This window comes from Salvelinus namaycush, chromosome 28 (genome assembly GCF_016432855.1).
Source record: "Salvelinus namaycush isolate Seneca chromosome 28, SaNama_1.0, whole genome shotgun sequence".
Lineage (NCBI taxonomy): Eukaryota > Metazoa > Chordata > Actinopteri > Salmoniformes > Salmonidae > Salvelinus > Salvelinus namaycush.
Genome location: NC_052334.1, coordinates 37,776,751 through 37,804,385, shown reverse-complemented (window position 1 = coordinate 37,804,385; position 27,635 = coordinate 37,776,751). Strand labels below are relative to the sequence as shown.

At 41.8% G+C, this 27,635-nt stretch overlaps 1 protein-coding gene across 5 annotated transcripts; it reads left to right on the top strand.

The window, feature by feature from the left end:
* The first annotated feature begins 165 nt into the window (after positions 1 to 165).
* LOC120023400 (sorting nexin-14-like) lies at positions 166 to 27,635 on the top strand. 5 transcript variants are annotated; one of them, XM_038967412.1, is made up of 29 exons: positions 166 to 449; positions 540 to 768; positions 993 to 1,113; positions 2,705 to 2,775; positions 4,420 to 4,498; positions 4,593 to 4,636; positions 4,748 to 4,835; positions 4,929 to 5,013; positions 5,111 to 5,267; positions 5,493 to 5,568; positions 8,096 to 8,221; positions 8,308 to 8,422; positions 11,988 to 12,143; positions 12,438 to 12,562; positions 14,189 to 14,247; positions 15,426 to 15,584; positions 16,170 to 16,302; positions 18,237 to 18,423; positions 23,133 to 23,216; positions 23,459 to 23,559; positions 24,050 to 24,161; positions 24,339 to 24,379; positions 24,647 to 24,766; positions 25,181 to 25,304; positions 25,585 to 25,749; positions 25,926 to 26,021; positions 26,242 to 26,333; positions 26,995 to 27,051; positions 27,336 to 27,635. In XM_038967412.1, the coding sequence occupies exons 2-29, from the start codon at positions 632 to 634 to the stop codon at positions 27,378 to 27,380; spliced, it is 2,955 nt and encodes a 984-aa protein (XP_038823340.1). In that variant the 5' UTR covers positions 166 to 449; positions 540 to 631; the 3' UTR covers positions 27,381 to 27,635. The 5 variants fall into 5 exon arrangements, with proteins under 5 accessions (XP_038823340.1, XP_038823341.1, XP_038823339.1 ...); XM_038967413.1 differs by having other exon boundaries at positions 2,702 to 2,775; positions 27,339 to 27,635; XM_038967411.1 differs by having other exon boundaries at positions 2,702 to 2,775.

Genomic DNA, 27,635 nt, shown 5'->3' with positions numbered 1-27,635 from the left:
AATCAGTACTGTAGCGATGTGATTAGATTTTGGAATACTGTATATTCACCGTTATGTTCGCAGGGGGCATGGCAGGTGAAGTGGGATATAAAAATAACGGCAAGAATGTTGCATGATCCCATAATGAACCGGATGTGACATCAGCCTGGCCGTCCAGTTATTTTAACGACGAAAACACGTACGCGTGCTGAAGTTGGATGGACATTGATAATAATGATATTCAGAAGTATATAGACGGTGAACGCATGTGAAGCCTTTATTGACTCGACTGGTTACACAGGTTTAAAGCAGACTGGCGCGTGCCCTGCACACGTCAAAGACCGTGCGCATGTCAATGGGTGCGCTGCGTGCAGTATAGAGAGGGGATGTTGACGTTTGGCTAGCATGATGATAGATAGCGTTTCAAACATCAACTAGCTTGCTTGACTAATCCTGCATATTTGATTGTGGTGAGTATAGACGACACATTATCAAATTGCACCGTTATTCTGCCTAGCCTAGGTATATGACGTTTCTAACATCGCACTTATTTGTCGCAGTGTTTATCATGGAAGGTCCTCCATTGCTCTCCAGTGAAAGTGCAACATAACTACGTGATTATAATTACTTGTGTACGTTGTCCATCCTGACAATGGGATGCATCAGAGTCTACCTGCAGAAGATGAGGCACAGGATGAAGCTGGACCTATTGAGAGAACTGGGCCGGCAGTATCCAGTCTTCTGCTTCCTTCTACTTGTCTTGCTCTTATCCACTGTTTTGTTGAACAGGTATGTACAAATAGGCCTACTGTATGCTTACAATGTTTCACACGTTTACAAATTGTAGGCCTGCCTACAATAAAACAGACTATTGCATGATGCTCAGGATCACGAATAGGCAGTATTTGCATCAGTTGAGTTAGCATATCGATTTAGGAATGACTGAGGTAGACTAATGAGTCATAATACATTCCCAATGTAAGCCTATGTGTAAAATGTTATTGAATTCACAGATATCTGCACATTATTATGGTTTTCTGGTCGTTCCTGGCTGGCGTTGTCACATTCTACTGCTCTCTTGGCCCAGAGACTCTGTTGCCTAATATCTTACTGTCTATAAAGCCAAAGACCAAGGTAGGTTTACCTTATGTACAGAAAATATACACCTGTAACTAGAGGTTGACCGATTTTATGATTTTTCAACGCCCATACTGATTATTAGAGGACCAAAAAAAGCCGATACCGATTAATCTGACAATGTAATTTTTTTATTTGTGTGTATATATACAACAATACTCAATGAACACTTATTTTAACTTTAATATAATACATCAACTTTATTTAGTCTCAAATAAATAATGAAACATGTTCAATTTGGTTTAAATAATGCAAAAACACAAGTGTTGGAGAAGAAAGTAAAAGTGCAATATGTGCCATGTAGAAAAGCTAGTGTTTTTAAGTTTCTTGCTCAGAACATGAGAACATATGAAAGCTGGTGGTTCAATATTCCCAGTTCTTCAATATTCCCAGTTAAAGACGTTTTAGGTTGTAGTTATTATAGGAATTGTGACGTGTCGACTATTTCTCTCTATAGCATTTGTATTTCATATACCTTTGACTATTGGATGTTCTTATAGGCACTTTAGTATTGCCAGCCTAATCTCAGGAGTTGATAGGCTTGAAGTCATAAACAGCGCTGTGCCTCAAGCATTACTAAGAGCTGCTGGCAAACGCAGTAAAGTGCTGTTTGAATGAATGCTTACGAGCTTGCTGCTGCCTACCACCGCTCGGTCTGACTGTTCTATCAAATATCAAATCATAGACTTAATTATAATAAACACACACAAATAAAAGCCTTTGGTCATTTAATATGGTCAAATCCGGAAACTATCATTTCAAAAACAAAACGTTTAGTATTTCAGTGAAATACGGAACCATTACGTATTTTGTCGAACGGTTGGCAACCCTAAGTCTAAATACTGCTGTTACACTGCACAACCTTCAATGTTTTGTCATAATTATGTAAAATTCTGGCAAATTAATTACGGTCTTTGTTAGGAAGAAACACTGTTCGCAACGAGCAGGTGGCCCAAACTGTTGCATATACCCTGACACTGCTTGCACTGAACGCAAGAGAAGTGACACAATTTCCCTAGTGACTATTGCCCGCTAACATGAATTTCTTTTAACTAAATATGCAGGTTTTAAAAAATATATACTTCTGTGCATTGATTTTAAGAAAGGCATTGATGTTTATGGTTAGGTACATTTGTGCCAGGATTGTGCTTTTTTCGCGAATTCGAATTTGTTAAATCATCACCCGTTTGGCGAAGTTGAAGTAGACTGTAATTCGATGATAAATTAACAGGCACCGCATTTGATTATATGCAACGCAGTACAAGCTAATTAACCTAGTATTATCATCAACCATGTGTAGTTAGATTTTTTTTAATAAGATAAGTTTAATGCTAGCTAGCAACTTACCTTGGCTCCTTGCAGCCACAAGGTCCTTTTGACGCTGTACTCGCGTAACAGGTGGTCAGCCTGCCACGCAGTTTCCTCGTGGAGTGCAATGTAATCGGCCATAATCGGCGTCCAAAAAGGCCGATTACCGATTGTTATGAAAACTTGATGTCGGCCCTAATTAATCGGTCGACCTCTACCTGTAACTATATATTTACTTATAGTCCAGGTTGATAGAGGGTGGTATTGTATCTGTCAGCAGGACCAACAAGAGTTGTTTCCCTTGGGTCACAGCTGTGCAGTCTGCGGGAAAATAAAGTGTAAAAGGCACAGGTGAGATCACTGCTCCAAAAATACTGTATGTGAATGAATGTTTATTAGGATGTTGGCCTTATTGTATTTATGTGGGATTGAGAGTGAATAATATTGCTTGATGTTCCTACTGTTGGGTCTCTGTGAGTTTACTGTTCATCTCTCTCTATTAATTTGACAAAATAGCGCAGGAATTCCATATACCTTACTATTTTGATGTTCACATTCATTGATTGGAGTTGTTGACTTTGTCTATCACCAGTCTGTTAAATGGCGTTACTATACTGGAGCACATAATGGAATTGAAAGTGTCCCACATTGGTAATTTGGCTAGATGAGACAACAGAGTGAACTAATGGCTTTTATCAATATTTCACAGACTAATTGAAAACAAAAAGTGGAGTTAATTGTCATTATGTACAGTACCAGTCAAAAGTTTGGACACACCTACTCATTCCAGGGTTTTTATTTTATTTTTTAAAACTATTTCTACATTCTAGAATAATAGTGAAGACATCAACATTATGAAATAACATATGGAATTATGTAGAAACCAAAAAGTGTTAAACAAATCAAAATATATTTTATATTTGAGATTCTTTGAAGGAGCCCCCTTTGCCTTGATGACAGCTTTGCACACTCCTGGCATTCTCTCAACCGGCTTCATCAGGTCACCTGGAATGCATTTCAATTAACGGGTGTGCCTTGTTAAAAGTTAATTTGTGGAATTTCTTTCCTTTTTAATGCATTTGAGCCAATAAGTCGCTCTGGATAAGAGCGTCTGCTAAATGACTTAAATGTTAAATGTTAAAGTTGTGTTGTGACAAGTTAGGGGTGGTATATAGAATATATCCCTATTTGGTAAAAGACCAAGTCCATATTATTGCAAGAACAGCTCAAATAATCAAAGAGAAACGACAGTCCATGATTACTCTCATGAGGACTGCCACAGGAAAGGAAGACCCAGCGTTACCTCTGCTACAGAGTATGAGTTCATTAGAGTTAACTGCACCTCAGATTGCAGCCCAAATAAATGGTTCACAGAGTTCAAATAACAGACACATCTCAACATCAACTGTTCAGAGGAGACTGCGTGAATCAGACTATCATGGTCGAATTTCTGCAAAGAAACCACTACTAAAAGACACCAATAAGAAGAAGATACTTGCTTGGGCCAAGAAACACGAGCAATGGACATTAGACCGGTGGAAATCTGTCCTTTGGTCTGAGTCCAGTGTTGGAGTGCTGCATCAGATGACCTGGCTTCAACAATCACCAAACTTTCACCCAATTGAGATGGTTTGGGATGAGTCAGACCGCAGAGTGACGGAAATGCAGCCAACAAGTGCTCAGCATATGGGGGAACTCCTTCAAGACTGTTGGAAAAGCATTCATCATGAAGCTGGTTGAGAGAATGCCAAGAGTGTGCAAAGCTGCCATCAAGGCAAGGGTGGCTACTTTGAAGAATCTCTTTTCTTAACTCTTTTTTTAAATCTTTTTTTTTTTTGGGGTTACTACATGATTCCATGTGTTATTTCATAGTTTTGATTTCTTCACTATTATTCTACAATGTAGAAAAGAGTACAAATAAAGAGAAACCCTTGAATGAGTAGGTGTGTCCAGAATTTTGACTGGTGCTCTATGTAAATAATGTTCTATTGACAGACCAACATTACTATTGGAGAACTATCAACCATGGCTGGACTTGAAAGTTCCCTCCAAAGTGGATGCCTCTCTATCAGAGGTATGGGACACTGGATCAAACTCATTTTATTTTGTGCCTTCTGGAAAGTGCTTCTGTCATTCTAAGATGTGATATGTTTTTGCTCTGTTTCAAGGTTCTGGAACTGGTTCTTGAAAACTTTGTGTATCCCTGGTATAGGTTTGTTACTGTATATTACTCACAAGTGCTCCGTGTTGCATTAAATACATCCTCTGGCATGGTATATGCAGACATGACCAGTTTTTTTTTTTTTTTTTTTTTCCTGTGAAGGGATATCACAGACGATGAGGCGTTTGTGGATGAGCTGAGAGTGACTCTGCGTTTCTTTGCCGCTGTGCTCGTACGTCGAACTCAAAAGGTGAAACAAACTGAATTTAGACTATTCTAGATATCAGATGATTTTTAAAGATATATATATTTTTTATAATATTTGTCCTATGTTCTTCCTCAGGTTGATATCCCAGGTCTTATCACGGCCAAACTGCTTAAAGTTTCCATGAAGCACATTGAAATAATAACCAAAGCAAGGCAAAAAGGTAATCATCTTAATTTTTAAATATCTTTTACTGCCAGAGTTCTTTCCAAAGAGTGGAACTTTGACCAGTGGACCCTTGACTTGTTTCTACCCCCTAGTGAAGAACGCTGAGTATCTGCAGCAAGCAGCACTGGAGGAGTACGGCCCTGACCTGCACGTGGCACTACGCAGTCGCAGAGACGAGCTCCTCTACCTCAGGAAGTTGACTGAGATGCTCTTCCCCTATATTTTGCCCCCCAAAGCCTGTGACTGCAGGTAACATGGCACCATATTTCTTGAGGCAATATAGGTCATTGTCTCCTGGGTTGTGTTCCATTAGGGCACACTGTTATGACAGAAAACAAAATGTAGAATTTCTTATTAGTTGTTCAGATAGTGCCTTCTTGTTTCGGGGAGTTTCTGTTTCATGCTAACTGTATACGAACCCGGTCTCTGTTTTCCCATTTCTCTCTTTCATACCCGTCTCTCCATTATCCTCAGATCGCTTACTCTTCTGATAAGAGAGGTGTTGGCTGGCTCTGTTTTCCTCCCCGCCTTGGACTACCTGGCTGATCCTGTAAGTGCTTTGTAGCCATGAAACATGTTTATTTTAGAAAATATAGGTTAAGAAAATGTATTTCACCTTTATTTAACCAGGTAAGCTAGTTGAGAACACGTTCTCATTTACAACTGCGACCTGGCCAAGATGAAGCAAAGCAGCACGACAGAAACAACAACACAGAGTTACACATGGAATAAATGAGCGTACAGGCAATAACGCAATAGAAAAAAAAGAAAGTCTATATACAGTGTGTGCAAATGGCATGAGGAGGTAAGGCAATAAATAGGCCATAGTAGCAAAGTAATTAATTTAGCAGATTAACACTGGAGTGATAGATGAGCAGATGATGATGATTAGATGATGGTGTGTAAGTAGTGATATTGGTGTGCAAAAGAGCAGCAAAGTAAATAAAAACAATATGGGGATGAGGTAGGTAGATTGGGTGGGCTATTTACAGATAGACTATGTACAGGTGCAGCGATCGATTAGCTGCTCAGATAGCTGATGTTTAAAGTTAGTGAGGGAAATGTAAGTCTCCTGCTTCAGCGATTTTTGCAATTCGTTCCAGTCACTGGCAGCAGAGAACTGGAAGGAAAGGCGGCCAAAGGAGGTGTTGGCTTTGGGGATGACCAGTGAGATATACCTGCTGGAGCGCATGCTACGGGTGGGTGTTGTTATCGTGACCAGTGAGCTGAGATAAGGCGGCGCTTTACCTAGCATAGACTTATAGATGACCTGGAGCCAGTGGGTCTGGCGACGAATATGTAGCAAAGGCCAGCCGACTAGAGCATACAGGTCGCAGTGGTGGGTGGTATAAGGCGCTTTGGTAACAAAACGGATGGCACTGTGATAGACTGCATCCAATTTGCTGAGTAGAGTATTGGAAGCTAGTCGGGTGGGCTGGTGCGGGCAGCGAACGGTTGAAAAGCATGCATTTGTTTTTGCTAGCGTTTAAGAGCAGCTGGAGGCCACAGAAGGAGTGTTGTATGGCATTGAAGCTCGTTTGGAGGTTAGTTAACACAGTGTCCAAAGAAGGGCCAGATGTATGCAGAATGGTGTCGTCTGCGTAGAGGTGGATCAGGGAATCACCCGCAGCAAGAGCGACATTGTTGATATATACAGAGAAAAGAGTCGGCCCGAGAATTGAACCCTGTGGTACCCCCATAGAGACTGCCAGAGGTCCGGACAACAGGCCCTCCTATTTTACACACTGAACCCTGTCTGCGAAGTAGTTGGTGAACCAGGCGAGGCAGTCATTTGAGAAACTGAGGCTATTGAGTCTGCCGATAAGAATACGGTGATTGACAGAGTCGAAAGCCTTGGCCAGGTCGATGAATACGGCTGCACAGTATTGTCTTTTATCAATGGCGGTTATGATATCATTTAGTACCTTGAGCGTGGCTGAGGTGCACCTGTGACCAGCTCGGAAACCGGAATGCACAGCGGAGAAGGTACGGTGGGATTTGAAATGGTCAGTGATCTGTTTATTAACTTGGCTTTCAAACACTTTAGAAAGGCAGGGCAGGATAGATATAGGTCTGTAACAGTTTGGGTCTAGAGTGTCACCCCCTTTGAAGAGGGGGATGACCGCGGCAGCTTTCCAATCTTTAGGGATCTCGGACGAAACGAAAGAAAGGTTGAACAGACTGGTAATAGGGGTTGCAACAATGGCGGCGGATAATTTTAGAAAGAGAGGGTCCAGATTGTCTAGCCCATCTGATTTGTACGGGTCCAGGTTTTGCAGCTCTTTCAGAACATCTGCGATCTGGATTTGGGTGAAGGAGAAGCTGGGGAGGCTCGGGCAAGTAGCTGCGAGGGGTGCGGAGCTGTTGGCCGAGGTTGGGGTAGCCAGGAGGAAAGCATGGCCAGCCGTAGAGAAATGCTTATTGAAATGTTCGATTATCATGGATTTATCGGTGGTGACCATGTCGCCTAGCCTCAGTGCAGTGGGCAGCTGGGAGGAGGTGCTCTTGTTCTCCATGGACTTTACAGTGTCCCAAAACCTTTTGGAGTTAGAGCTACAGGATGCAAATTTCTGTTTGAAAAAGCTAGACTTTGCTTTCCTGACTGACTGTGTATTGGTTCCTGACTTCCCTGAACAGTCCCCGCATATCGCGGGGACTATTCGATGCTATTGCAGTCCGCCACAGGATGTTTTTGTGCTGGTCAAGGGCAGTCAGGTCTGGAGTGAACCAAGGGCTATATCTGCTCTTAGTTCTACATTTTTTGAAAGGGGCATGCTTATTTAAGATGGTGAGGAAATTACTTTTAATGAACTACCAGGCATCCTCGACTGACGGGATGAGGTCAATATCCTTCCAGGATACCTGGGCCAGGTCGATTAGAAAGGCCTGCTCGCAGAAGTGTTTTAGGGAGCGTTTGACTATGATGAGGAGTGGTCGTTTGACCGCGGACCCATAGCTGATTCATACAGGATTGTTGTTTTCAGGCTTGATATAATTTGCAAGTCTTTCCGAGGACATAAACAAGCCAGAATGGGCATAGATTTTCTGTTGTAAATCAATGCTCATTTCCATTTTAGGACACCGTGAACCATTTGCTTCTCATATTCATCGACAACTCTCCTCCCGAGGCCGCCATGGAGCCCAGCTCAACCTTGGTTCACTTCCTGCACAAGTACTCTGACGTTCGCAACAAGAAGCCCTCTGTAAGTAGCCAAGTAACCCATCCTTTCCCCCTCTTCTCCCCATATACTGCCCTTCCAAACCACTCATCTTCTCCCCTCTTTCTCAGGTGCTGAAGCTGGAGCTGAAGGAGATCAGGGAGCAGCAGGACCTGCTCTTCCGCTTCATGAACTTCCTCAAGCAGGAGGGGGCCGTGCACGTTCTCCAGTTCTGCCTCACTGTGGGTAAGCAGGCTTTGGCCATTCGCCATTATCCCAGATATAGATCAATACAGACTGACAACTATGTAGTAGCCCAGAAACTCCCCCCTTCCCAGAATTAGGGTTAATAAATCAATGGAGGCCAGAGGTAAAATATTTTGTCAAAAATCTGGGAAATTACATTACTGGCTATCTGACAGGCTCCCTTTCCTGTTGGTCGTTCTTCTCGAATCCGCAGGACTTAAAACAATATAGAGGTAAGATGGTTATCGATTTTGAGACTTGACAATTAGTACACCCTAATAATTAAAAGTAATACGCTATGAAAGCGACGTGTTATTTACGAGCAAGATGGTGGCAGAGGAGTTTTGCTCACTCTTGTGCAAAGTTTTTAAATGCTAATTCTAGTGTTCTTTTGACCATCTGAACTAATCACGTACAAGAATGAGCGCTGAAATGCCTGCCAAGAGAAATATCAACATGTTGGCGCCGACTACTCCGTCTCTGTCTAAAAATCAAGAAGATAAGAAATAAAGCTGTTAGCATCCCTCTGTACATGGGTCTACAGGGACGCAGCTCCCCGTCAAAGAGGAGTTGGTTCTATCTCACTTGCTCCTGATGTCGGGAAGGCTTGCTGAGCTAAAAGAGTCTATCCGAAATGTGCACTGATGTAAAAACTACTAAAGTCACAGTGATCGCCATCCTCGCAGACATCGAATCATTCAAGATGAAATTCACTAAATTTGAGATTGAAATTGCGAAGGTAACCAGTCCGGCACAACACAATCAGCCCGCACAGACACAATACAAGCGGAACAGCGTGAACACCATGATATCAACATCAATGCGGAGAACATCCAGGGAGTGACGGATCGTTTAGCCGAGATGGAGGATTATTCATGCCGCTCATCCCTACGCCTGGTCTCGCTTTCTGATACCCAGGAGGGTAGCGACGCTATTTCATTCCTGCAGAAGCCGCTACCTGTGGGGCTCTTCAGCCTATTATCCCGCGGGGTGATTGAGATGGAACGCAAACACCGCATCTACACTAGACCGCGTCTATACTGCGTTGTGGTAATATTATTTTCCCTAAAACATGCCATTTAATCTGTATGGGTCTTTTTTCTTTTGCTCATAGTCTTTCATTTTGAGGCCTGAGCATGAGAGAAAAGTATCAGAGTATTCTAAAGTCTTCTATTTATTATAATAAAATTGCATACCCTTATGTGAACTTCCTTTTTTGCTGCTTCACTGCATCTTTTCCTTGGAGTCTTGAGGCTGGTTTATATTATGAGTGTAGCGGTTTCACTCGGCAGTGGATTTAGTTTATATCTAATATAGAAGAACATTATACCTTTGTTGTTGTTTATGGTTTGCATGGTGTACCCATATTGTCAGCATATGGTGGTATCTGGTGCCCACGGGGGTATGACTCAGCATCTGCATGTCACCAATGCATGGGGAAAGGGAAAGAGCAGGTAGTATTAATGGATTGTTGTGTGACCTACACTGAGTGTACAGAAAATTAAGAACACCTTCCTAATATTGAGTTGCACCCTCCCGTTTTGCCCTCAGAACAACCCCAATTAATCGAGGCATGGACTCTACAAGGTGTCAAGCGTTCCACAGGGATTCTTGCCCATGTTGACTCCAATGTTTCCCACAGTTGTGTCAAGTTGGCTTGATGTCCTTTGGGTGGTGGATCATTGTTGATAAACACGAAACTGTTGAGTGTGAAAAACCCAGCAGCTTTGCAGTTCTTGACACAAACCGGTGCACCTGGCACCTACTACCATACCCCGTTCAAAGGCACTTAAATATCTTGTCTTGCCCATTCACCCTCCGAATGGCACACATACACAATCCATGTCTCAATTGTGTCAAGGCTTGTCAATCCTCCTTTAACCTGTCTCCTCTCCTTCATCTACACTGATTTGAAGTGGATTTTACAGGTGACCTCAATAAGGGATCATAGCTTTCACCTGGATTCACCTGGTCAGTCTATGCCATGGAAAGAGCTCTTATTGTTAATGTTTTTGTACACTGTATAAATATACTTATGTACTTGAAATACAGGACAATCAGATCTACTATCCTATTGTCCTGTGTTTTTTCTTTTGAATACTTATGACTAGTATTTTTTTTTGCCACTTGGGGATTCCAAGAAATCAAACACTGGAACTAAGCGAGCACTATGTCTTGATTTTATTCAGAGGAAAAATATTATTACTTTAATATAACAATCACATCTGTTGAAAGAGGATGTTCATAAATGTAGCAATACCCTTTTCAATGTAGTAGCTTCTTCTGTCCTAAATAGGGCAAGAGGTGTGTGGTGGTTTGTAGAACTATAGGTATCAGCATTATAGACTCCTGGAATGACAGTGAAGGCAGGATCATTTATCTCTGTATATGCTCCAGTCATATTTGATAAAACCTTAATTTCACTATCTAATATATTGATTCAATTGTCCTTTTATTATTATTATAATTATTATTTTATATATTTCATTTATTTTAAAATTTGGTCAAAGAAGCACACGACTGCAGTTATTAACCCATGTTTAGATAGATCCAATCCAACTATGAGCAGCTCACGAACGTCTACTTCCAAGGACCTCCCAACGTCTGATCTCAGACCTTAGTCTGGTTGATCTTTGGAGACCGAAAAATCCATCTTCTAAAGAGTTTACTTTCTTTTCTCATAGACGTCAGTATTACTCAAGGATTGATTACATTTTGTCCTCTGTCACTATGTCCATTATTACAGAGTACTTAGATCCTCCATTCTACTTTATCAGATCACCATGCAAACTGTTGTATTTTTGATTTCAACTCACAAATCCAGAGCACCTTGTTGGAAATTGAACGTATCTTTACTCCAGAGTTCATTTCTTTTAATATTAATTCAGTAGTTGATTGTCTGGGAGGCTATTTTAAATGATTTGTAAAGGACAATACAACATGGTTTGCATCCCATTTGAATAAATCTAGAACGACGAGAATATCTGGTTTAGAAAATAAATATTAATCCCTGGATTTAACCCAGCAATCCTCCTTTTGTGATTCAAAGGCTCTTCAGCTCCGTCTTTAAGAAGCGAGCTGAATTCCTTACTCAGGCATCAAGTCAATTATTTTTTTTTATCCGGAGGTCATTGCAAAACCATTAAAAAGTAATGATAGCCATCCATCACATCTTCTAACCATTGAACTCTGTTTTTAATGAATGGCTGCCCTCTCGTCAATTAATTCTCAAGGAGACATTGTCACTGTTTACATTCACAATTAACAAAATATTGTCTGATTTTTACCTTGATCAACTTCTTAAATCTGAGTTATAGCTTTATACAGAGAATTTTCAGGCCTTTCTTGATAATATTGATCTTCAGAAGCTGTCAGGCTGAGGCTGATGATCTGGGCAATTTTTTTTATTTTGATAAAATAACCTGGGCCAGATGGAATCCGTGTGGATATGCATTTCTTTTTTGTTGCTTGGTAGTTTGTGCGTGTACTATTAGTTTGCTTCCGATTTGTTGCCTAATCAACCCTGGGTTAAGTCTAGTTGGACATTTCCCTTTATCCCCACCAGAGGAATTCAACGACAAGATCCTATGTCCGGAGCTGTCGGACTCTGAGATGCTGACGCTCCACGAGGAGGTGAAGAAGATCTACGAGACCTACTGCCTGGACGAGAGCATCGACAAGATCCGCTTTGATCCCTTCATTGTAGAGGAGATAAAAAATAGTGAGTCACAGGGATTTGTTTGGCATTTCCCGTTTTAAGGCACGATCGTTGTATTCGTCATAGCTTTTGTCATAGCTCAGTCATAGCTTTTTGTTATTTTCTCTTTGAGAACTTATAATAACGTATCCTCTCCTTCAGATATGGATTTTAATATGGTATCTTCAGCCTTATCAACAGAATGTCTATAAATACTGTTTATAAATAGCCATATGAACAGTTTTATTAACAGAATGTTCATTATTACAAATGGCAGCTTGGTTAGGTTATGCTCATGTGGTAGGTTTCCCTCCCCAGTTGCTGAGGGCCCTTATGCTGGGGTGGTGAAGCTGCAGACCATGCGCTGCCTGTTCGAGGCCTACGAGCATGTCCTGTCCCTGCTGGAGAACGTCTTCACCCCCATGTTCTGCCACAGCGACGAGGTCAGGACTCGGGTTGCAAAGGGAGGGTATATTACTCGAAACTTTCAAAGTCTACCAGAATTTGTGTCTTTCAAGGATTTGATGTAATCTATCACAAGACATCTAGTGGCCCTTTTGGGTACTTCAGATTACCACAGGTGTCTGTCATGTCTCTGGCCCTCTTGTGTGGCCGTATCACATGTACTCTGAACAAAAATATAAACGCAACATGTAAAGTGTTGGTTTCATGAGTTGAAGTAAAAGATCCCAGAAATGTTCCATATACACAAAGCTTATTTCTCTCAAATTTAGTGCACAAATTTGTCTACATCCCTGTTAGTGAGTAGCTCTCCTTTGTGATGATAATCCATCCACCTGACAGGTGTTTCATATCAAGAAGCTGATTAAACAGCATGATTATTACACAGGTGTGCCTTGTGCTGGGGAATATAAAAGGCCACTCTAAAATATGCAGTTTTGTCACACAACACAATGCCACAGATGTTTTGAGGGAGCGTGCAATTGGCATGCTGACTGAAGGAATGTCCATCAGACCTGTTGCCAGAGAATTTAATGTTAATTTCACCTACCATAAGTCACCTCCAATGCCGTTTTAGAGAATTTGGTATTACATCCAACCTGCCTCACAACCGCAGACCACGTGTATGGCTTCATGTGGGCGAGTGGTTTGCTTATGTCAACGTTGTGAACAGAGTGCCCCATGGGGGCGGTGTGGTTATGGTATGGGCAGACATAAGCTACAGACAATGAACACAATTGCAATTTATTGATGGCAATTTGAATGCACAGAGATACTGTTACACTGCATGAAGCAAATTAGGCACTACATACTGACTGCTTTTCTGATCCACAACCCTTTTTTGTTTAAGGTGTCTGTGACCAACAGATGCGTATCTGTATTCCCAGTCATGTGAAATCGATAGATTAGGGCCTAATGAATTTATTTCAATTGACTGATTTCCTTATATGAGCTGTAACTCAGTAAAATCTTTGAAATTGTTGCGTTTTATATTTTTGTTTAGTATAACATTTACATATAATGAAATATGATGATAAAAAAAATATATATATATAACTAAATTATTGAATACCATTGGTGTTTTAATATGAGGGTCTCACCATAAAATATACTTTTATATTTGTTTTACACACCTGGGGATTTTCTTTTTTTAATGAAAGTCTATGTATTTGTTGTCAATGTTTTGGCGTCAAACTGGTGGCAGTTGGTAAATTACAGGTAGCTTTGCAACCCTAGTCTCACACACACAAACACACGTGAGATCATGTCGTCAATACTGGACACACGACTGACCAATGAGCTTGTGCAGCAAGTCATCATACATTACACTACACAGATTCTCTCATTTTATTATCATACTGAAACATGAGGTGAAATAGTGTTGTCTTCTACCGATCCCTGAATACATGGAGTATCTGGAAAGTAGTTATTCATAAGAGTCCTTAGATATCATGGTTATGGCCTGGTGTTTTTCCTGTTCATGTCAAATGATCAGGAAAAACGCTGGGACCCGATCACGGTACTTTGTTCAGTGTTAAATAGATAGTCAGGGAAGGGAGGAGGTCCTAATATGTGTGACTGGTTTCCTCCCTGCCCCTTTCTTCCAGTATTTCAGGCAACTGTTGAGGGGGGCCGAATCCCCCGCCAGGAACTCTAAACTGAGCAGGTGGGTGCTGTTTTTCCATGTCTATAGAACGATGGTTGTATCTATATTGTGTCTATGTTCTGTGTCTTACGTAGGCTTGTCTTTACTGTGCACCCGTGGTGTCGGTAGACTAGTTAATCTCGAAGGCACAGTTGAGCTTTTTGGATCCTTTTTGTGCTCACAAGTACATCAATTCTCCCACCAGAATTTGGTTTAGGACCAAAAGGGAAATCCGAAGCTCCTCTATGCCATATTAACTCATTCACCAGGGTGTCTATCACAGGAGGTTGCTGGCACCTCAATTGGGGAGGACGGGCTCGTGGTAATGGCTGGAGTGCGAAGGTTGAATGGCATGAAATACATCAAAACGCATTGATGCCAATCCATTCGCTCCGTTCCAGCCATTATTATGAGCCGTCCAGTTGTGTACAGATAACATTGGACTTATATTACTCAAGCTAAATAAAGATGGACTGTTATCTGTACACACCTGTCTCACAGTGGATAAGTTCAGTTAGTGTCTGTCGTCTGGTAGTGTGCTTGAGTGGCCTGTCATCTTTAACTCCTTGTGCCTGCTATTATTCCAGAAATAGCCTGAGTTTGGATGACATCCGGTGAGTATGCCCCCTCAGTATGGTGCTCAGCAACGGCTGTCCATTGCCGAGTTAACGCTGCACGCAAGATATGTAACTATACTTGCCTGGATGCAGTCTGAGGAAAAGAATACTGCCTTTGTAACAAACTCGACAAACCCTGGTGGAGTTTAGTCAACGGCGCTGTGTATAAACAATCGCCTCCTTTTATAACGCACATTGTTAAAGAAAAGTGAGAAAAATGTATTTTTTTGCACAGATCTGTGCTCCCTTGCAGCAAAAAGGAAGGTAGGGTGGGGAATAGTTATTGTTCTCTCGTAGGAACAGTCTTTGTTATAAAGGCAGTGGTCAAGGCAGCATGGACTGTGGTTGTCAGAAAGGAGGAGGTGAACGAGGATAATTTTTCAAGTAGAGAATGGCACTTTCTGCTTCGGCACCCCCATGCGTGAACACTGGCCCTGTCGCTAACCCCCTCCCCTTGTCTGTCTCTCTCTCACCAACTGCTCGCCTATATCCACCATCTTGGACAGTGCTTGTTTTTTTTTTTATCCATCCATCCCTCTGGATGTTCCATGCCTTACACACTGATGGCTCCCCGCTCTAAAGCTCCTGGGAGTGGGACTATGCCCAGAGCCCTGAGTCCCCGTCCAGCACCCCTGGTTCCTCCTCACCTGCATCCGTTAACCACCACCTTCATGTCCAGTCCATTGTAGCCCTTCCATCCGGCTCTTATGGCTGTCTAACCTCACGCCCTGGCTCGCTGAAGTAAGTCGGGGTCCATTGCGAGGCCCGTGTGTATCCTACATCCCACCTCTATAAATCGCCCTCGCCTCCCATCTCCTACGCATGGGTACTTGTCTTGTGGTGCTAATGTTTCTTGATTTGTTCCCCTACCAGCATGGCCTCCTTGTTTGTGACCTTTATGGGTCTTGATTTGAATGTGTCAATTTTGTGTTGCCTTTCAGTGTTCATTTTTGATTAGGGTGACTACACAGTGTGTGGTTTCATCAGTCATTCACAAAGTGTCAGTGTTGTAATTGTACTTTTTTACTTGGCTAAAGCAACATTAGTTTGTTTTCAAATGAGTGTGGTTTGAGTGTATACCCCAAGCCACTCTCATCCTATAATCTCGTCAATGATTTTTCATCCACTTCTATTTTATTAATCCATTCAATTCACTGTTATCTGTGGTCTGGTGTGGCTACCCTGGCTTCTACCTCCCCCACCTAAACCCCGAACAATATACAGTACCCCTTCTGTCCTGCACCCACACTGCATGCGATTTTCTGAAGCCATGCACAACTCCTGCATTGTCACAAAATTAAACAATCTCTCTTCTTTGGCCTGCAGGAACACCTCGAAGCGGGGCGAGTCGTTTGGGATCAGCCGCATCGGCAGCAAGATCAAGGGGGTGTTCAAGAGCACCACCATGGAGGGAGCCATGCTGCCCTCTTACGGACTGGTGGAGGGAGAGGATGACATGGTGAGTAGTGTGTGGCCACTGGGCTGCAGTGTGGAGCCAGGATTAGTTAGGATCGCACACTCAGGAAATGAAGGATTCATGGTAGAGGTGAAACTATGGAAGTCTTGGTAGATATGGTTTCTGTTGAATCCATATGGTATATGATGATGTCATCCCGCAGAGTGTACCTTGAATATGAAAGATGGGCTTGGGACTCTACTTCTTTGAAGTTTGTTGTTGATCATTTTAATTTTGAAATAAATTCGCCAGAGACTTTATGAAGCAATACTGATTGCCAAGAGGAGTCATTTTTAAAGGTTGTGAGTTTTCACTTAAAGGTTGTGATTTTCATTGGAAATCTGGTTGATAATTTACAATTGCACAGTCAGGTAGATAAATAAACTGGAATGGTGGCCTGTTGACCCAATTTCAGTATCAGAGGTACTCTTTTTGTTTCTTGTCCTCTGTCCCAGGGCCCATAAACATCGTACGGTGATGTACTGGCCTGTATGTTTGCTTATTCAATACCATGATGTGTTTCTTTGTACTAAGCAGACAACAATTAGGTTGAACTTTTTTTTAGTATATAATTTCTACTTGATGTTAATGGTGAACACCCTGCAACAAATTCACCACAAGGGGAAATCTTTAGCGTTTCTGCTAAGAAAATATATAATGTTGAACTCAACTAAAAATGGTTTATGATCATGTTTGATTCACTGACCGAGACCCCTGCCCTGCCCCCTCTGACTAGGTATCATCATCATTCCCACAGCATTGCACAGCCGACCTCAGTATGTTTCTCTTCTTCTTCTCCCAGAGCCTTCCGTAGCTGACCCACTAGATAGTTCACACTCTAGCTATATTTTACCCCCACTAGAGCTGCTGTCAGTGAATACATCTCCCATTTTACATCCTGTACTTTGTTGTTTGTTCTAGTACGTCTTGTATATGTCACTCAATATCAGTGGACCTTTGCAGTGTGTCTCCCTTTTTACATTGTGGATCTGTGCGGCTTCACACAAGCTTTACCATGTATGGGACCACAGACCAGGCACCTATTCACAAAGAGTCTTAGAGTAGGAGTGCTGATATACATGCACCAGACAGTTTTTTTTAGGTACACCCGTCTAGACAGTTTTTTTAGGTACACCCGTCTAGTACCGGTTCGGACCCCCCTTTGTGTCCAGAACAGCCAGAATTCTTATATATAATACATGCCATTTAGTAGACGCTTTTATCCATAGCGATTTACAGACATGCTTGCATACATTTTACGTATGGTCCTGGGAATTGAACCCACTATCCTGGCATTGCACGAGCCAAAGCCATGCTCTACCAACTGAGTTAGAGGACCAATTATTTTGGACATGGATTCTACAAGGTTTCGGAAACGTTCCACAGGGATGTTTGTCCATGCTGATGCGATGGCATCACGCAGTCGCTGCAGATTGTATGGTGGTACATTCATCCTGCGAACAGCCCATTCCATCTCATCCCAAAGATGCTCTATTGGGTTTGGGCAGCAGCAATGTTCAGATACACTTTGGTGTTCAATTGTTGTTCAATTGGTATCAAGGGACGTAATGTGTGCCAGGAAAACATTACCCACACCTCTACACCACTGCCACCAGCCTGTATTGTTGACACCAGGCAGGATGGGTCCATGGACTCGTATTGCTTACGCCAAATCCTGACTCTGCCATCAGCATGACGCAACAGACCTGGGATTCGTCGGACCAGGCAATGTTTTCCCACTCCTCAATTGTCCAGTGTCGCGTGCCCACTGAAGCCGTTTCTTGTTTTTAGCTGATAGGAGTGTTGCAATAGCCTACTCTGAGAACCTTTTGTGAATAGAGGCCCAGATTCCATACCAAACTTTGACTGTCATTCATTGTCTTGACCTTCACCCTCTTATCTCTGACCGCCCTCTGTCTGTGGCTGGGCTCTGTCAGGTGGAAGAGGCCATGATGGTTCTGGAGGATGACTCCCCCATGGAGGCCGTCAGTACCCCCAGCACCCCTCGCAATCTCTCAGCCTGGACCATCACCATCCCCTACATAGACTTCTTCGATGATGACATCAAGAGGGAGAGGATCCCCGTGTTCTGTATCGACGTGGAGCGCAACGACAGGAAGGCTGGTGAGATTTACAGGATGCTCTGGGATCAGTGTGGCTTACAGGTGAAACTAGGCCCAGGGGCTTAAGCATTACCTACATGCTGGTCTGGGATCAGTGTGGTGTACAGGTGAAACCAATACTGCTGATACTGTACAGTTGAAGTCAAAGTTTACATACACTTAGGTTGGAGTCATTAAAACTCGTTTTTCAACCACTCCACAAATTTCTTGTTAACAAACTATAGTTTTGGCAAGTCGGTTAGGACATCTACTTGGTGCATGACACAAGTAATTTTTCCAACAATTGTTTACAGATTATTTCACTTATTAACTGTATCACAATTCCAGTGGGTCAGAAGTTTACATACACTAAGTTGACAGTGCCTTTAAACAGCTTGGAAAATTCCAGAATTTGACATCATTTGAGTCAATTGGAGGTGTACCTGTGGATGTATTTCAAGGCCTACCTTCAAACTCAGTGCTTCTTTGTGTGAAATCATGGGAAAATCAAAAGAAATCAGCCAAGACCTCAGAAAAAAACTGTAGACCTCCACAAGTCTGGTTCATCCATGGGAGCAATTTCCAAACGGCTGAAGGTACCACGTTCATCTATACAAACAATAGTAAGCAAGTATGAATACCATGGGACCACGCAGCCGTCATACCGCTCAGGAAGGAGACGTGTTCCGTCTCCTAGAGATGAACGTACTTTGGTGCGAAAAGTGCAAATCAATCCCAGAACAACAGCAAAGGACTTTGTGAAGATGCTGGAGGAAATGGGTACAAAAGTATCTATATCCACAGTAAAACAAGTCCTATATCGACATAACCTGAAATGCCGCTCAGCAAGGAAGAAGCCACTGCTCCAAAACCGCCATAAAAAAGCCAGACTACGGTTTGCAACGACACATGGGGACAAAGATTGTACTTTTTGGAGAAATGTCCTCTGGTCTGATGAAAAAAAAATAAAAAATAGAACTGTTTGGCCATAATGACCATCGTTATGTTTGGAGGACAAAGGGGGAGGCTTGCAAGCCTAAGAACACCATCCCAACCGTGAAGCACGGGGGTGGCAGCATCATGTTGTGGGGGTGCTTTGCTGCAGGAGGTACTGGTGCACTTCACAAAATAGATGGCATCATGAGGAAAGGAAAATTGTGGATATATTGAAGCAACATCTCAAGACATCCGTCAGGAAGTTAAAGCTTGGTCGCAAATGTTTTTTTTCTCCAAATGGACAATGACCCCAAGCATACTTCCAAAGTTGAGGCAAAATGGCTTAAGGTTAACAAAGTCAAGGTATTGGAGTGGCCATCACAAAGCCCTGACCTCAAGCCCATAGAAAATCTGTGGGCAGAACTGAAAAAGCCTGTGTGAGCAAGGAGGCCAACAAAATTGTGTGAGCAAGGAGGCCAAAATTCACCCAACTTATTGTGGGAAGCTTGTGGAAGACTACGCGAAACGTTTGACCCAAGTTAAACAATTTAAAGGTAATGCTACCAAATACTAATTGAGTGTATGTAAACTTCTGACCCACTGGGAATGTGAAGAAAGCTGAAATATATCATTCTCTGTATTACACTGCTCAAAAAAATAAAGGGAACACTTAAACAACACAATGTAACTCCAAGTCAATCACACTTCTGTGAAATCAAACTGTCCACTTAGGAAGCAACACTGATTGACAATAAATTTCACATGCTGTTGTGCAAATGGAATAGACAAAAGGTGGAAATTATAGGCAATTAGCAAGACACCCCCAATAAAGGAGTGGTTCTGCAGGTGGTGACCACAGACCACTTCTCAGTTCCTATGCTTCCTGGCTGATGTTTTGGTCACTTTTGAATGCTGGCGGTGCTTTCACTCTAGTGGTAGCATGAGACGGAGTCTACAACCCACACAAGTGGCTCAGGTAGTGCAGCTCATCCAGGATGGCACATCAATGCGAGCTGTGGCAAGAAGGTTTGCTGTGTCTGTCAGCGTAGTGTCCAGAGCATGGAGGCGCTACCAGGAGACAGGCCAGTACATCAGGAGACGTGGAGGAGGCCGTAGGAGGGCAACAACCCAGCAGCAGGACCGCTACCTCCGCCTTTGATACCAGTGTCCTTCCTAACTTAGTTGCCGAAGAGGAAGGAAATCGCTCAGGGATTTCACCATGAGGCCAGTGGTCGCTTTACAACAGTTTAATGGTCACAATACTAACCTAATTGACAGAGTGAAAAGAAGCAGGCCTGTACAGAATAAAACTATTTCAAAACATGCATCATTTTTGCAACAAGGCACTAAAGTAAAACTGCAAAAATTAACTTTATGTCCTGAATACAAAGCTTTATGTTTTGGTCAAATCCAACACCACACATCACTGAGTACCACTCTTCATATTTTCAAGCATGGTGGTGGCTGCATCATGTTATGGGTATGCTTGTCATCTGCAAGGACTAGGGAGTTTTTTAAGATAAAAATTAGCAGAATAGAGCTAACCACAGGCAACCTTTTAGATAAAAACCTGGTTGTCGGCTTTCCAATAGACACTGGGAGACAAATTCACCTTTCAGCAGGACCATACACAAAGCATAAAACACCATGGCCAAATATACAGTGCCTTCGGAGAGTATTCAGACCCCTTGACTTTTTCCACATTTTGTTAGGTTACAGCCTTATTCTAAAATTGATTCAATTGTTTTTTCTCCTCATCAATCTACATACAATACCCCATAATGACAAAGCAAAAACTTTTTTTTTTATACATTTTTGCTAATTTATATTAAAAAAAATAGAAATATCACATTTGCGTACAGTACCATTCAAAAGTTTGCACACACCTACTCATTCCAGGGTTTTTCTTTAGTTTTACTATTTTCTACATTGTAGAATAGTAATGAAGACATCAAAACTATGAATTAACACACATGGAATCATGTAGTAATCAAAAAAGTGTTAAACAAATCAAAATATATTTTTATATTTGAGAATCTTCAAAGTAGCCAACCTTTGCCTTGATGACCGCTTTGCTCACCCTTTGTCTCGACCCTGACTAGTCTCCCAGTCCCTGCCGCTGAAAAACACCCCCACAGCATGATGCTGCCACCACCATGCTTCACCATAGGGATGTTGCCAGGTTTCCTCCAGACGTGACACTTGGCATTTAGGCCAAAGAGTGCAATCTTGGTTTCATCAGACCAGAGAATCTTGTGTCTCATGGTCTGAGAGTCTTTAGGTGCCTTTTGGCAAACTCCAAGCGGGCTGTCATGTGCCTTTTCCTGAGGAGTGGCTTCCGTCTGGCCACTCTACCATAAAGGCCTGATTTGGTGGAGTGCCCCAGAGATGGTTGTCGCTCTGGAAGGTTCTCCCATCTCCACAGAGGAACTCTGGAGCTCTGTCAGCGTGACCATCGGGTTCTTGGTCACCTCCCTGACCAAGGCCCTTCTCCCCCGATTGCTCAGTTTGGCTGGGCGGCCAGCTCTAGGAAGAGTCTTGGTGTTTCCAAACTTCTTCCATTTAAGAATGTGTTCTTGGTGACCTTCAATGCTGCAGACATTTTATGATACCCTTGCCCATATTTGTGCCTCTACACAATCCTGTCTCGGAGCTCTACAGACAATTCCTTTGACCTCAAGGCTGGTTTTTACTCTGACATGCACTGTCAACTGTGGGACCTTTTTATATAGATAGACATGATTTGGAAAAGCACATATCTAATCAATTACATTTACCACAGGTCGACTCAAAGTTGTAGAAACATCTCAAAGATGATCGATGGAAACAGGATTCACCTGAGCTCAATTTCAAGTCTCATATCAAAGGGTCAGGATACTTATGTAAATAAGGTATTTCTGTTTTTATTTTTTAATAAATTAGCAAAAAATTTAAAAATATCTGTTTTTGCTTTGTCATTATGGGATATTGTGTGCAGATTACTGAGTATTTTATTTGATCAATTTTAGAATAAGTCTAACGTAACAAAGTGGAATAAGGCAAGGGGTCTGAATACTTTATGAAGGAACTGTACACTGTGGTTATTTACAAGATGACATTGAATGTTCCTGAGTGGCCTAGTTACAGATTTGACTTAAATCGGCTTGAAAATGTATGGCAAGACTTGAAAATGGCTGTCTAGCAATGATCTGCAACCAACTTAACAGAACTTGAAGAATTTTAAAAAGAATGTGCAAATATTGTGCAATCCAGGTATCCAAAGCTCTTACAGACTTACCCAGGAAAATTATTCTAACATGTTGGGGGTTGAATACAGTTGAAGTCGGAAGTTTACATACACCTTAGCCAAATACTTTTAAACTCAGTTTTTCACAATTCCTGACATTTAATCCTAGTAAAAATTCCCTGTCTTAGGTCAGTTAGGATCACCACTTAAAAAGTCCTAACCGATTTGCCAAAACTATAGTTTGTTAACAAGAAATTTGTGGAGTGGTTGAAAAACGAGTTTTAATGACTCCAACCTAAGTGTATGTAAACTTCCGACTTCAACTGTACTTATCTAATCAAGATAGTATATTAGTGTTTTATTTGTCATTTTGTTTTCCCAATGTTAGACTTTTTCTTCCACTTTGACATTCGAGTATTTTGTGTAGATCGTTCACAAAAAAAGACAATTAAATCCATCTTAATCCTACTTTGTAACACAACAAAATATGGAAAAAGTCAAGGGGTACTTTCTGAAGACAGTATGTCCACTCTTAATATTGATGTATTGTTCCCCTTTGTATTTCACAGTGGGTCATGAGACCGAGCACTGGTCTGTGTACAGAAGATATCTAGAATTTTATGTCCTTGAATCAAAACTCACTGAGTTTCATGGTAAGTACATGTTTTAGATGATTTCTTCAGGTTTCAGTCCCTGTAACCACTCATCGCATCGTCCATTGTAAATTGACAGCCAGAACATATGAATCTCGAACATTGGCCAAATGTTTCTTCTCACACTGAATAATTCCACCCATTTCTAAGAATAGTTCTAACAGTATTTTCACATTGTTTGATTGTCTTCAAGCCTTCTCATCCAGGATTTGTTTTTATTTTGTGCTCTTCTGTCACAACAGGCTCATTCCCAGACGCCCAGCTGCCTTCCAAAAGAATCATCGGCCCCAAGAACTATGAGTTCCTGACCTCCAAGCGGGAGGAGTTCCAGGAGTACCTCCAGGTAGGTAGTCATTATGGACTAAACAAGCGCCGGGGTGACGTTTCCCATAGGTACAGATGTAGGATCAGCTTCCCCTCCCCGAATCCTAACCTTAAACATTAGTAAGGACAATACAAAATTGACTCAAGATCAGCGTCCAGGGGAAACTTCACCTTACAACAGAGAGGCCATGCTTCAGGAAATAGCTGGTCTCTCCCAATGGATCTATGTCAGCTTATGTAGCTGATGTAGAGGCTAGAGAGGTATTAGCAACCAGAGGGTTTATGGTTCAAATCCCAGGGCTGCTGGGTTCAGAATCTACCACCAAACCCCAAATACAGGGTTACTGTGGTTGACCCTGAACTGGTTCCAGCTTCTCAAGTATGTGTGCTGACTCAGGGGGTGGGGAGCATTTCCATTGTTACAAATTAATAACAAAGTGCTATTCTATGCCAGCCCTCACTGAATATGTCAACAAAGTGAAGATGTGATCTTTCTGTTTATTTTCCAGAAACTGCTCCAACACCCTGAGCTGAGCAACAGTCAGCTGCTAGCAGACTTCCTCTCCCCTCACAGTATGGACTCTCAGTTTGTGGACAAGATGCTCCCTGATGTCAATCTAGGTATGCAACACTGGCCAAGTAGCCTCGTCTCAGATTATGTTTGTGCCATCTTGCCGACTCCTATGGTCATTGTAACGTGGCCAAGAGTTCTATGTTAATAACATCTCTCACAACCTGCTCTCCTGTTGAACTCATTGTTGAACTCATTTGAGTTTAACATGGTTTATTTTCCGACAGGGAAGATCATCAAATCGGTGCCCAGTAAACTGATAAAAGAAGTAAGTCATGCATTTTCGACTTGGGTTGGGAAAAAACGTTGTGGCGGCGTCCTTGTAAAATAATTCCTGGGATAGTCATTTAGGAATGTAAGCCAAACATGCCTGTGGAATCCACTTATAAGTCATGTCAGCTATGTTATTATAGTATGCCAGTTGAAATAAATGTGAACAGCAGGGATCCAGTGACTCAAATAACACATTTAACTGTTTAAGAGGGCTTTCACAGTAACCTATAAGGAATCTCCCCTGTGTTTTTTTCCGTTTCAGAAAGGGCAGCATTTGGAGCCATTCCTCAATTCCTTCTTTAACTCCTGTGAATCGCCCAAGCCCAAACCCAGCCGGCCAGAGCTGACCATCCTCAGTCCCACGTCAGAGAATGATAAGAAGGTGGGCTTACACTACACCTGGGTCTAAATAGTATTTCATTTCTTTCAAATATTTTAGGTGCGCTTGATTTGGCTTACCTAGCCTGCTGAGTTGGGGTGGGGTGGGGGGGGGAGGTTTGACTTTGCACTAGTCCATTGGTTCCATTAGACTGGGGAAGCTAATTCAAATGCATGTTAAATATTTGGAAGAGATGCAAATACTTTTTCGACCTGTGTCTGGCATGCTTAGACTCCCATACTCACACACGCTTACCTTAGTTGACAAGTGTTTCGTGTTTCTAGTTAGGAGAGCCACTTGATCGCTCAGCCAAATTGGAACAGATCCTTTAAATATAACTGCTGGATGTGTTTTACATGTTATTTTGTTATTCCCCTCCATTTTAAAGTGTTGTTGACCTTTGCTTGAACTCCCTAGCTCTTCAATGAACTATTCAAGAACAATGCCAACCGATCAGAGAGCACGGAGAAGAAACATAACCAGAACTACTTCATGGAGATGATCACTGTGGAAGGAGTGTATGACTACTTGATGTTTGTGGGTAAGTCGGCCCCACCCATAGCATTTGTCCATCCAGCGACAAAGTAGTGCAGGAATATAACGCTCAATTCTAAATTGGTCTCTACTAGGTACTAGTGGAGAAATGAAAGAATTAAGTAGGTGTAAACAATATGGTGGAAATTCTATCTAGCCAATCAGAGGGTAAATCAGTGTTATTGCCACCTTACATAAATCCTATACATATTTAGAAAATCAATAATTGATTGGACATAACCTAGCATCTCATTATCACTCTCCCACTGCTTGACTGTCATTGGCAGGTCGAGTGGTCTTTCACATCCCTGATTGGCTGCACCATCTGCTGATGGGCGGGAGGATCCTGTTAAAGAACACCCTGGAGGCGTACACAGACCACTACCTGCAGCATAAACTGGACAAGGTGTTCCAGGAGCACCGCCTCATTTCTCTCATCACCCTGCTCAGAGGTCGCTAGCCTACCTCCGACCTTCTACTGTTTTCTTCTTCCAATTTCTACTTTTTTCTACATATTTTTTATTATTATCCTATTTTGTAAAAAAAAAAAAAAAAAAAAAAAAATGTATATACAAAAGCAATGAGTGATATGACTCTTATTTTGATGTGTGTCCTTGTGATGTACTAGATGCTGTGTTCTGTGAAAACAGTGAGCCACGCTCCTTGGCAAATAAGCAGAAAAGGGCCAAGAAGACCTTTGAGGAAATGATGAAATACATTCCAGGTCCTTAGTAGATCTCTTAGATTCAGATGGTTTCATGAAGTACATCTCAGGTTAAAGTGGGAAACTTGGCTAGGATTATTAGGTCTTATTTTGGGTTCTATGTAGTTGAAAACGTGTTTTTAATTTTTGCTATAAAGTCAATAATTTTTTTATTATTAATTGAAAACAGTCAGAAGTCAATTGATTTGACCCTCTAAGATGACGAGTGTTTTCCCTTCAGAATTCCTGGGCAAGTGTATTGGAGAAGAGGCCAGGTACGAGGGGGTCCGCCTGCTCTTCGATGGACTACAACAGCCTGTTCTTAACAAACAGGTACGACAATGCAGCGAGGCATCTAAAGTTACAACTAGTGTCACACAAAGTACAGGAGAATGCAGGGTTGAAAAGAATACTATCATATATCATTGTTTCAAATGCACCAAAACTGACTTGGTTGAAGTGTGAAAGCTCATTAGCGTCCTCATGCATTGTAGGGTCCTTTATAGGCTCCCCAGGCATTGTAGCGTCCTCATGCATTGTAGGGTCCTTTTATAGGCTCCCCAGGCATTGTAGGGTCCTCAGGCATTGTAGGGTCCTTACTAGGATCCTCAGGCATTGTAGTAGTTGGAGGCTTGTGAAGGCCAGTTAGTCAGTGAATTGTTATCCTACATGTAAACACCAGAAAGGCAGCTTATTATTATTATTATAATTTCAGACAGACCATGTGTAACATGAGTATAAGGTTGCTACATACCGTAGCTCATGAATGTAGCTCATGGGCAGCTAACATAAAACATCATGAACAGTGTGTTTAGTACAGTACACTGCACTACATAGTTTACCACAATGTATTGCATCTTTTAAGGGTTGTTAATCTAGACCTTATTGCTGTACTGTATGATTTAGACAGCAGTAAACACATTTTAGATCCGTGATGAAAACTACAATTTAGGAATTTGTATTCGTTCTAATCCTCTGCATCATTTTTCCTCAGTTGACCTATGTCTTACTGGACCTGGCTCTTCTAGAACTGTTTCCTGAACTGAACAAGGTAAATATATTATTTCAATTTAACTTCAAAAGGGAGACGCCCGTATATCTGGTAAGAGTTGTGTTGGAACATGAAATTCGATTTACAAGACGTTTCTGTACACTACTTGAAATGTTTAATTCACTTAATTGAAAGGGCAACATTTTGGTCTACCGACCGACAAGTATAAGTGCATTGTGTAAAAAGCCTGAACCGTCATCCCCATTATCATTCCAGCAGTAATCATTGTTTATACATTGTATACATATTTTTAATTCATGGATTTGATTAATTTTTTTCCCCAGCAGCCGGGACAGAAGGAGACTCCTAACATGGCTCCATGGATGTAGCAAGAGGATGGGGACTCGCTTTAGTCTTTGCTTTATCTGTTGCATGTGCAATAGACTGTGTACATACAGCACTTAAACCATTGATACCGCTGCACTTGTGATAATTTTTACTGTAAACTGTGCTTAGCCTGTCATTTTTTTACCATTGACAATTTCCTAAGATACAGATTCGTAAAAGTATAACACTGGAAAAATGTGTTTGAAGATAAGCATGATTATGCTAATAAAATATTTATTGATAAAATAAAAAAACAT